Source organism: Parasteatoda tepidariorum, chromosome 7, assembly GCF_043381705.1.
Source record: "Parasteatoda tepidariorum isolate YZ-2023 chromosome 7, CAS_Ptep_4.0, whole genome shotgun sequence".
NCBI classification, from domain to species: Eukaryota; Metazoa; Arthropoda; class Arachnida; order Araneae; family Theridiidae; genus Parasteatoda; species Parasteatoda tepidariorum.
Window position 1 is genome coordinate 50354182 of NC_092210.1, and position 12462 is coordinate 50366643.

At 26.8% G+C, this 12462-nt stretch overlaps 1 protein-coding gene across 1 annotated transcript in view; it reads left to right on the forward strand.

Moving 5' to 3' along the window:
• Positions 1–12196, forward strand: part of LOC107453797 (pre-mRNA processing factor 6) — a 29599-nt gene extending 17403 nt beyond the window's left edge. Inside the window, exons 16-22 of the mRNA XM_016070754.4 lie at positions 900–993; positions 2533–2697; positions 6098–6274; positions 6352–6553; positions 9456–9594; positions 10805–10931; positions 11672–12196. Of these exons, the coding sequence (XP_015926240.1) occupies positions 900–993; positions 2533–2697; positions 6098–6274; positions 6352–6553; positions 9456–9594; positions 10805–10931; positions 11672–11824 (1057 nt within the window). The 3' untranslated portion in view covers positions 11825–12196. The remainder of the gene's footprint in view (positions 1–899; positions 994–2532; positions 2698–6097; positions 6275–6351; positions 6554–9455; positions 9595–10804; positions 10932–11671) is intronic.
• Positions 12197–12462: the final 266 nt, after the last annotated feature.

Below are 12462 nucleotides of genomic sequence, written 5' to 3' on the forward strand. Positions count from 1 at the left end.
TTTGTATATCACCTATTACTAAGGCCATTATGGTAGTTTTTTAAGATTATTTTTAATACCACTGAATTAATTCTGGTTTAAGGAAAGCACAATAGGAAACCCCATTATAAGGGTTAGCCACTTTGTTTAAATTATTACTTTTGCCAATTGTTGATACTTATACAGGGTTGCCAACTATGATGAATCTGTAATTATTATGATTGTTTAGTCAAAATTACGGTTGAGTAATAAAAATGATGGGTTTTGAGAATTTTCAGAATAATTTTGTATAAGTTATTATTTTATTTCTTTAATTATCAAGTGTTATAAAATTTTGTTGTGTTGTTGTTTTTTTAAATTTAATAGTGAATTCAGACATTTTATTGTTAATATCAGGTGTATATAATCAAATAGTAAAAAGACCTAAATATCGCACTAATTTGAATTTTGTTAATGTTATATGTATCATTGTACTTTTGATTACCAATAGCTAAATTGGAAAGCTCTGCTATATAATTACTGGAATTGACCTCTTATGTAATTATTGTCCCAAAAATCCTTGTAGGCCTATCAAAAACCACCACAAATAAAAATTTTTTTATTTCAATCTTTCTAAATGTCTTGTTGCAAGGATAAAACTTTTTTTTACTAGAACATATGTTTTTGTCTAAAAGAATTTTGTTAAGATTACTTTTGTTACTACCCAAATAATTTTCAATTCTGTGGTTATTAAAAGAAAATGTGTGATAAGAAATTGAAGTAAAAACAAGATTTATATTTAAATAAAAAAAAAAACTGGGAAAGAAAATGTTATAATAAAAAGTTTCACCTTTTTCACGTGTCATTATTACATGCAAATTTTTTGTAATGATATATTTTTTCCCCTCTTGTTTTCCATTTATTTTGCTTTTTAATTATAGGGAATCTTTAGAAGCAGTCTTACAGCGTGCTGTAGCACATTGCCCCAAAGCTGAAGTTTTGTGGTTGATGGGTGCAAAATCGAAATGGCTTACTGTAAGTTTTTTCTAAAACTTATTATTTCTTATTAGCTCAATTGAGTGGCGATGTTTTAAAATTCTATATTTTCAAAGCTGTTTGACAGAGTACAGGGTGTCCTAAAAGTATGGAAATGTTATCAAGAAGCATGTAGGGGAGAGTGGCTCACCTTGGGACACTTTTTTATTTTAATTTTTTTATTTTGATCAATTATTGGCAAAATTTTACCTGGTATTCTTGTAACATTTGAAGACATTTTTAACTAGGTTTTGATTTTGTATCTGTCATAGAAAATTTAAAAAAGAAATGTTTAGTTATCTTGTTATTTGTCCCTGGGTGTACCTCCTAGTGGGGAACCTTGGGACAGTTAAAAGGATGTGAAAATTTAAGTAGAAATTTTCTAAAAATAGTATAACTAAATAAATTTAAATTTGTTAATAGAGTTTTATTTTGTTAGTTTCAACCTTCTTGTATGCAAATCCAATTGTTCAGAATCAAATATCAAACCTAAAGAACGTTCAAGGCTTTGCTCTGCTTAAGTTTTAACGAAATGTCATTTGAATCTATGTATATAATATGTCCCTAGTACATATAATTGTCTTCTTTTTCGGGATAAATAAATGTTGCAGATTGATTCATTCTTCTCAAAACTGATAAGGCAAAGCTTTATACTTCATTATATTACCCATTATTAAAAGAAAAAAGTTATTAAAATTTCTTTCTACAGCTAATTAAACTTTTATATAAATGTAAATAAGCATGCTTCAAAAAATAAAAATTCCTATAAGTTCTTTACTGCTTAATCAATGGAATCAAAATATGTTCCCAGGTTAGGTGATGCTGACATATATCTTAATCTAAAGGAACTAAAATATAATTTGAAATTTCAGACCAAAATTAAAAATGTCCCAAGGTGAGCCACTCTATAGGAAAAAAAATCTCAAAATTTCTCTGTAAAAAATGTTTCCCAAACTTTTCCATGTCCCATGGCTGAGGCAACTCTTTGGGGATTTGGGTTGATTTTGATATTAAGCATGTTTTTTAAAATTTCAAACTCAATTATTTTTATATGATGATCCGAATTGTTTTTCTCAATTTCATTTTTTACAATTTGTACCCCACTTTTATTGTGCAATCTGTGATTGCATACATTATCTCATATTATTGTCGTCTCTGAACCAAAATACTGAAACCAGTTGGTCAAATTGTGATATTTTTTTCTGGAGGATTCTAGATCTACAATTAAAAATAAGGATGCATACATGAGGTTTTAAAGTTGTTCCTTGCCCTGCCCACAAATGAGGTTGGGGAGTTTATTAATAAATGTATCTTTTTTCAAAACATTTACATGAGTTTTTTAAGATTTTTGCTCCAATATGTATTTGTTGAGATATTTTACTATTTCCATACTTTTCTGACTCCTGTTTTAATCTATAACCCATAAAAAAAAAGGAATAATTGAGTCTATAACTGGTTCTGTATTCAGTATCACAGATACATCTATTTCGTCATTTTATAAAAATTATATTTCTTTTAGAATACATTTTTTAATTTTAGGGTGACGTTCCAGCTGCTCGTAGTATTTTATCATTGGCTTTCCAAGCAAATCCTAATAGTGAAGAAATTTGGCTTGCTGCTGTTAAGCTGGAAAGTGAAAATAATGAATTTGAAAGAGCTCGACGTCTACTAGCTAAAGCTAGGGCTAGTGCTCCAACAGCTAGAGTGAGTATTTATCTATATTATATGTGAACTTTTCTTTATTATTATATTTTTAAAATTCAATAAAGTCTATTATCTATCACATTCTAAGTGTTAGTCATTTCAGTCAAAATTTTCTTTTTAAAATTTTTCTCTTAAATTTTTTAAAATTGTATAAATGCGTTTAATTTAAAAATTTTTTTTTTTTTCAGGGATGAGATTTTTCCGCTTTTTAGCGGATTTCCGCTTTTTTCACTTTTATCTCTTAAATTTCAGCTTTTTTATCAAAAATTCAGATTTTCTAAAAATTTCATTTTTTTAAATAAGTATTCCGCTTTTTCAGAAAATTCACCGATTTTCAAAGAGAAACAGAAAATTCAAACTACATAGCTCCATCCTTTCTCATTTTTACTGATTTTACCTATTTTCTCCCCTTTTACACGCAGCACATAAGATTTTTCGAATTTTTTACCCACCCTCCAGATAGATCCGATTTTCGTAGTTCAAACGGCGCTGCTTCTGACAAACCTTTTAGAGGTCCCAAACCTGGAATCTGCTAATATTTCGATTCTTATTCAATCGATTTTAATATCACACATAGCTTTTCATATTTGTGTGTTGCGATTCTTATTCATGCGATTTGAATATTGTACGTTGCGATTCTTATTTACGAGATTTAAAAATCCGATATTGTAATTCGTATTTACGTCTTTTTAAAAACCTATGTAGCGATTCGTATTCACGCAAGTTTCAAATTCGATGTGTTGATTTGCTCATGCGGTTTATAATATCAAACATTGATTTTCGTATTTATACGTGATTTTAAAATAAGGCATTGGGATTCGCATTCACGCATTCTAAAAATTATGCATCATAATTCTTATTTATGCAATCTAAAAATTACGCATCATGATTCGTATTTACGCTATCTAAAAATTATGAATCGTGATTTGTATTTACGCGTTTTAAAAATTCTATATCCCAGTTTGTATTTTCTCATTTTCAAAATCGTATATCTAGTTTCATATTCATGTGATTTCAAAATCCATAATTGTTATTCATATTCACGCAATTTTAAGATCAACTATCGCGATTCTTGTAAGAAGTAAATTTTTTTTTAAATTAGTTACTATAAAGGTGACTGTTTTTCTAACGACGATTATTAGTATATGTAAGTGTTACAACATCAGAGAAACTGGAAGGGAATATATTCAAAACTTACATTCTGTGCTTGCAAAGAAGAAAAAATAGGATTTGTCACAAGATGTTTGAAGATGGACTAACGACTAAATATAGCAAACATAAAAGATATAGCAAACAAAAGCAATCACTTAAAAAGGGATTTAATTTAATTTTTTTTTTTTTGGAAAAAGAGTTAATTAACTCATCATCAAAATTTTATTTATAATTGCTGTTATTTATGCTATAAAATGCAAAATTCTTATCAAATAAAAAACAATTATCTAAACAGTTGCTGATTGTCATGTAATTTTTCAAACTAAAATAGCAATTTTTGTATGTTAAGGAGTTACTATATATTTCTACTTCACTGTTATTGATATGTTTCAGAGGGCTCTAGTTAGATTAGACTATAATATGAACATAATGATTCGGTCCATTGTTAAAGTTTTTTTTTCCAATATAATTTAAAAAGTAATATTACTGATATATTTGCTATAAATCACATAACAGTATTTATTAAAAGAAATGAAATATTAATGTATATTCTCAGTAGTTTTAATTTGCTAAACCAGGTAGTTTTTCAAGTAATAATTGTCTCTTATGTGAACTGAGGAAAAATATAATTTCCAGCTTTATTTTTTCAATTAGTAATTTTTTTTCCACTAAATGTTAAGTATCAATGTAATCGTTTTTATAATAATAGATTAGTACACAATTGTATGTCAACACATTATTTATTACCTTAAACTGTCTGGAATTTGTTATTAAAGGGTTGCGCTTGCGTAAAATTTACTATCGTCGAAATTCAGCTTTTTTGCGTTTTGGCTAATCTCATCCCTGTTTTTTAAATTCGGATTTTAATAAATGTTTTTGTTTCTGCAGTTTTTACTTTATTGTGCCATTTGTTATTTAATTAGTAAAATAAAAAATTAAAATCAGGTAACTGTTCAAATATTTGGCACATTACCGTTTTTGAATAATAGAACAATTTTACTTTAGTTTATTTTAAGATGTAGAGCCTTAAAGCTTAATGAGGAAATTGTTTAACCTATCTGATTTTTGTTACTTTCTTTTTGATCTTAAATAAATAAGTCAAAGTTGTACCAATTTTGCAATAAGATAAAAATGACTTGCATGAACATGAAAGCAAAGCTCTATTTTTTTTAATAAAAAGGAATTGGACAACTTTTTGGATAAGGCTTACAAATCATCAATAACAGTTTAATACAGTATAGAAATGGAAAATTTATGAAGAATCCCTACTTTTCATAGTTGTGTTTTTTTTCCCTTTGTAAAATATTGATTTATTCAGTATGAATTTTTGGTTAAATGTAATTTACTAAATTGTACCACCTAATTTCATAATTATTTTTTTTATACCTTTATGAATTCAAGATTTTTTAGTTAACAAATTATTTTGTAAAAAGTATTTATACTGCGATAAAACGTTTTCTCTTGATTGTGAAATTTAAAATTGCAGTAAGTAATTCTTAAAGTAAATAGGGTCCTTGTAATAGGGTAAATAAATGCATTTCATTTTTCGTAATGTAGTTTTAATTATTTTTACAGTAGTTTCCCAATCATCTGACACTAATGGGACTGAGAGTATGTCCAAAAATCAATATCATCAAGTAGTAGGGGGGGGGGGAGCTTTTTTTAAAAATCTGGTTTGTGAGCATAAATGCTTTAAGCCATATTTAAAACTACTCAAAACAATTAGCAACTAAAAAAGTTTAATAAAAACCCTTACTTGTGTTTGACTTTTCTGTTATAAGTAACAATACAAAGTTGATGGAAAAAAATCAATGATAATTTTTTGATTTCTGTTTGTAAGCCGAAGGCAAAATCACTTGAGTATTATAAATCACTCAAAAACGTAATATCATGGTTTTTAATGGCAGCCAGCTGTTTACTCTATTTTACTTTGAAATGAAATGCATTGCAGTTGGTTACTATCCGTAACCAATTGATCAGTGATAAGTTGTTAGTTGACAGTTTCAACATCTCTATTGTTGTTTTCTAGCTGTTGAAATAGGAGATTGTTGTAATAACTGTAATTGGATTAAATAGAATTAAATATTGGATCTAGTGAAAGAAGGTTCAAAAATGTATCAGTGACTGGGTAACATCAGCTTTAATAATGATGCAACATGTGTCAGGATGCTTTTTGCATATGTTGAAAGAGACATTGAATAATCAGGGTTCTACTGTATTAATTTTAAACTGTATTATTATATTGCAGGTTATAATGAAATCAGTTCGCTTAGAATGGGCTTTAGGTGATCTTAAGAAAGCAAATATATTGTTGGATGAAGGTATTAGGCAATATCCAGATTTTGCAAAACTATGGATGATGAGAGGACAAATTTTAGAACAAGAAAAGAACATAAATGATGCAAGAGATGTTTATAATCAAGGTGTAAGTTAAATTTAAAATTTCATTTTGTGAGTTGAGTTTTGAAATTCAGTTTTTGTTATATTGTTATTTACCCACAGATAAAGAAATGTCCATCTTCGATTTCTTTATGGTTACTGTTATCGAGATTGGAAGAGAAAAACGGTGCACTTATCAAAGCACGTTCAGTGTTGGAAAAAGCAAGATTGAAAAATCCAAAGGATCCTCAACTTCTACTGGAGTCTGTCAGAGTTGAATTACGTGGGGGCCTAAAAGATATTGCTCTGAATTTGATGGCCAAAGGTAAATATCACCTAATTACAGTAAATCCTTTAAATATTTTATCAGTGTTCTGAAAACTTGGGATATTGCCCAAGATATAAATATGATTGCTAAATGTAAATCACATCCGCGCTTACAGAAAACCCTTTAACACACATTGACTGCTGCGTTACCCGTATTGGGGTGATGCTTATTTGACTACTTGCAAAGGATATTCGTCTGCATTTGAAAAGATATATCTCAGAAAGTTACGAAACTATTGAATTGTTATAAAAGTAATACAAAAGTGATTTATTAAGAAAATTATCTTGAGCCTCGTGAAAATTTTCTTGTTCACTTCTTTTTGACTCACTAAGAAATAAGTTTTCCATTTTTCTTTTCGAGATATCAATAAATCTTTTCGAAATATCAATGAACATAAATGTAAAGATTTTAAGTTATACTCCTCTTTACTGGGCAAAGATTCAAATTGATCGTGTAAAGTGGCAAGATGTGAAACAGATGATCAGATATTTTCAGATAAAAATTAGATCTAATGTGAAACTCACTTCCCATTGTAGTAATAGGAAGTGAGTTTCACATTAGAACTAATTTTTATCTGAAAAGATTTCAATTTTCAAAGATTCAATTTCAGAGATCCGATTTTCATAAAGAAAAGCTCAGTTCTATATTGCACTAGAAAAATATGCAGAATGAAAAATTGTAGAAAGTAAAGCTAAAGTAAGTGTAATTGTTTAATAATATTGATGAATTTCTCCAAATTAATTTGTTCCTTATGGTTTTTATAATATTGGCATTTTACAATGATGTTTGTTTTATTGGGCAATTCAATATACTGTTGGTCCTGCTTAATTGGGAAGGAGGGTAACAACAAATACTCTACCTACTTGAACAGAAATTTCCTCCTTGAATTCCACGTCAAGGCAATACTTAAATAATTATTTCCCCCTGATAATGTATTAAAGAGGATTTAGTAGCTACTAAAATGTTTACTAAACAGCTTGTAAAAACAATGCAGTATTATGAATTCTTTTATTCAGTAAGTTGCTTTTTATAATTTTCAGTAAAAAATGTATCACCTTGTATAATTTTTGATTTAATGATCTCATACTGAAACTCAATCTTAATGTTTTGTGGGTGACCTCAAATATGTTAATTATTTAGTGCACCCATTATTATGTTATTTGGGGTTACATATTTTCTCTGAATAAGCATACCTTTTTTTAAATGTAGATTTCTGACTGTAGGAAATAGCCGCAATGGGGAAGATATGGTTTTAGTCGTTTACTTAAGAAAGAGGTCCTGAGTTTGACCCTTTGAAATTAATTTTACTTTCTGCTTATGTTTCCATAACTATAAGTTCTTTAAGCAAATTGAAAAATTTTTGTGCATAATTATAAAATTCATTTATCCAAAGATATTTCTATGCAAATTTTTTTTATTAATAATTTCTTATTTTTTATTTTATTTAATAATAGTAAAAAAATTTTTGATTTGTAGGGTATACAAATTTTTATATAATTTCAAAGAATGTAATTTTATAGGTCAAAATACCAAATTTGAAGAAAATCAGTCAAATAGTTCTTGAGAAAACGAATTTTAAATATATTACTTTAAAATTCAATTTCTCAGAAACTATTTGACTGATTTTGTTCAAACTTAGTATTTTGACATATAAAATTCTATTCTTTAAAAAGGTGTAAAAATTTGTGTGCTTTATTATTCAAACATTCGTTAACAATTATTAAATAAAATGATAAACAATTATCTAAAATTATTATTTTGCATGGGATTATTTTTGGATAAAGGAATTTTATAATTTTGTGCAAAAGTTTTCGATTCCCTTAAGAAATTCTAGAGAAATGGCCAATCATGCAAAAAGTAAAATTAACATTAAATGGTAAAAGTATATTTCTCAGATTGTGGTTACTTTCTATTTCTACTTTCTATTATAAATACTGCATATTTCTCAGTTCTTTCTATACTACATATTTCTCAGATTGTGACTACTTTCTGTATTTTGAGGATCACAATTCCAATTCTTTCAACAAAAAAAAAGATATATTTATTCAGAGAAAGTACGTTTTGGTGTCTGATTTTGAAACTTCAAATATCGTTTGCGTTAATTAATTAGCATATTTGAGGTGATACCCTTGAACCATTAAGACTGAGTCCTAGTACCTAAAAACCACTGTTTGTTGAGCTGAAAAAATTTTAGTGATAAAGAAACTGGAAGAGAGCATTAAAGAAATCACCAGAGAATTAGTTTTATGGAATTATTTTTTGACAATGTCTTTGATTTTATGAAAAATAATGTAGCAGTAGATTAAATTTATGCATTTAATATGTGATCTTAGTAATACTTAGTTTTTTTCCCAATTAATTTTCACTCTTGTTTGAAAGTATATACTATGTATTTTGAATGTTCGGATATTTTGTAATAGTTCCCTTTGACTTAGAGTTATTTCATTTTAACTATGTATAAAAGCAAAAATGCTTGTAAGCTTAGATACATTTTATGCTACAGATAAAAACAGCTTGTAGTTACTGTTCAAATTGTTCCTGAGATATTCAGTGTATTTTGCATTGAAACTATTAAATATGTAATACTTGCTTAATGGCACTCAGCTCAGTACTGAACAAGTTAGCTGTGCATTGTGATCATAATCATATTGAATATTAATATTAAATAATTATTGATAAAATTATTTTATAAATTTGCTTTAATTATTTTTATTTAGAAAAAATATTAGATGTTATCATATGTAGAATCTTACTCTTGTTTTGTCATTTTTTTCTTTTTATAATTATTATGTTTATGTAATATCGGTTAGAATTGATTTTTAAATTTACTACATAATGGTCATTGTCTTTCTCTATTTGTTGTTCGTTATAAGTTACTAAAAATATTTTATGTTATTAGCAATGCAAGAGTGTCCTAATAGTGGAATTCTGTGGGCTGAAGCTATTTTTCTGGAACCTCGGCCTCAACGAAAGACTAAAAGTGTTGATGCTTTAAAGAGATGTGAACATGATCCCCATGTTCTATTAGCTGTTTCTAAGTAAGCATTTGAGTATTTATTTTATGAAATTAGTTACATTAGACAATTTTATTGACATTTGAATTAATAAATGTGAATCCAGTCACTTATTTTCAAATGCAATATAAAATACCATGGAAAGAAATTGTAGACAACTGTTCCCCATTGAATTAAGGAAATCTAAAGGAAAAAAAAAAGAAAAAAAGAGCAATTACTTGTACTTGATAAAAAAAAGTTATTTGGAAAATAATGCCTTCTTTTTTTTGTTGCTAAAATTTGTAAAAATCTTACAACCAACCAAAAGAATGATCGTATTTAAAATTGATATTTGCATTAAGTAGATATAAAGGTTCAAAGTAAAATTAATACTTTTTGTTATCATTTCATGTAAAAATTCCACTACAACATGACTAAATTTTTATAAATTTACAGTTGAAACCCTATGAAACACAATTCTTCATAAACCACACTAGCTTTGTGGGTGTAAATAATGTCTTTCACAGTAAAGAAATTTCTATCACCAAGAAAGAACTATTAACTTTTCACAATATTAGCTTAATTATTTGCTAAGAGGCTAAAGTTTTAAAAGCTAAGCAAACCAAAATTGATTAATTTGTTTGTACCTAGCTCTGATGCTGCTGAAAATTTCATAAATTTTGTAAATATTAAAGTACATATTTTATATTTTTTAATATTTGTATTTTAAATTTTTTTATTTTTAAATATTTCTATCTAAAAATTATTTTAAAGCATTTTACTATTGATCTGTTCCTGACTTATAATGCCATATTTAGTAAGATAAGTTTAAAGATAGGTGAATTGATCTACATAGCACAAAATTTTATAAAATTCAAAGTTTGGGGTTTCAAAGATTGTATTATAGTGTATTAGAATTAAAATATTAGTCTGTACAAAATATTCTTTGTATATTTTTGTTTCTAATTTTTTTTCCAAAAATCTAACATTTTGCAGTTCAGTAATACTTTTATTTAGGTTGGTTATTACGTTTTTTAAAATTATTAAATTCACTCTTTCTAAAAAGGTCCTGGGGTATTTTTACTCTATTAAAAAAATCCAAGTTATATATCTCTGGTTGTGTTACACTCAGTTTTTTTTTTTAAATTACAGGAATAGTTTTTTTCAATTTGTTATTGATCTTGAAATAAAAAAATTTAAAATTTTTTTTTTAATTGCAAAGTATTAATGCTGAAAAGAGTGCTTGAATTTCTAGATTGTTTTGGACTGAAAGGAAGACAAATAAAGCTAGAGAATGGTTCAACAAAACAGTTAAGATTGATCCTGATCTAGGAGATGCGTGGGCATATTTTCACAAATTTGAACAAATACATGGAACTGAAGTAAGTATTTAAAATTTTAATCATCATTAAGGATAAATTTCAGACTCTCTCAAATGGCCTATTAGCGTTGCTGTAGTGCAATGTTAACAACCAAACCAAGTAGTATTTAAAACAGCAAATTTATTTTTTTTTTAAATTTCCACAGAACTTCCATATTTCCTGTTTCAGCTTATAAAATTTTTTTGGAACTATTCTAATAATTATTTGCGTTGGTTTCTAATAAATAAATTCTAAATTATTTTTTTTCTCTCCATGTAATTACTTATAAGTATTTCTTTAATAAAAAAACTGAATTGTATAATTGAAAGAATTTATAAATTCTCATTTTCAGTATTCTATAACTTATTGATCTTTTTTTTAAAACTCAAAGTCTCTTAAGGCTTTATTTAAAAAAACAATATTGAAAAGCTTATCACCTTAGAAGATAAAATTTTTTTCCACACTGTTTTTGGCATGATATTTCAGCTCAACTTATAAATTATATTTAATCTATGGCTGCAATTGTCTATCAATTAGTTGATTGTACTTACCTTTAGCTGGTTGTTTGCAATAACTTTCAGTTACTGCAATAACATTCGCTTACCTTAAACTGGTGTTCCATCAGTTAGTAAAAGATTAAAAGGGAGTAACCTGTGTGGGAACACTTGTTAAGCTAATTAATTCTGATTTCACATTGTTTTCTGTTGTGCTTTTTTAAATAAAGGGATTTTGAATTATAATTTATTTATATTTTTTGCTAGGAACAACAAGAAGATGTGAAAAAACGATGCATCCATGCAGAACCTCGCCATGGCGAGTATTGGTGTGCAGTTTCTAAAAATATTGCTAACTGGAGGAAAAAAACTGAGCAGATTTTAATGATGGCTGCAACATCAATAAGCATACCGACATAATTTCTTTCAAGAATTATTAAGTTTATTTGCATCAAAAATTGTATTGTAAGAACTAATTAAGTGATGTATGTTAAGTTTTATATATTTCTCAAGTATAGTTTTTTAATTATTAGTTTAATAGTATTGGGATTTTTTCTCCTGTAGAATTATACAAATTTTTGAGATTTTCCTTAAAAATTTTTTTTAACAACAGCTTTATATTCTGTTTAATTAATTATGATTTCTTTGTATTCTAATTGTTTAAACTTATCTAAGTTAGAAACTAAATATGTATCACTTAGTTATGTTGTTTTACTGTTTAATTTTTATTGCATCATCTCATTTATCATTGTATAATGAAATCATACTATATAAAGCATTCTTCATATTGTAGTTTTTATTTATTATTCAACTTTCTGTTTTAAATTTGCTGTAATTTTTATATATTTTTTTAACAGAATAAGAAGGATTATTATAGTGTAAAAATTATTATTAGCTTGTATAAAATTTTTTCCTTCCCATTTTTCAAAAAATTTTAATATGCCCTGCATTGCACTGAAATTTTCAAAATTTTGTGAAAATTCTCGAAATTTATCAATATTATTCTCAAAAGTTCAGTTATTTTTAAAGTTGATACTGGAATTGCTGATTTTTAAATT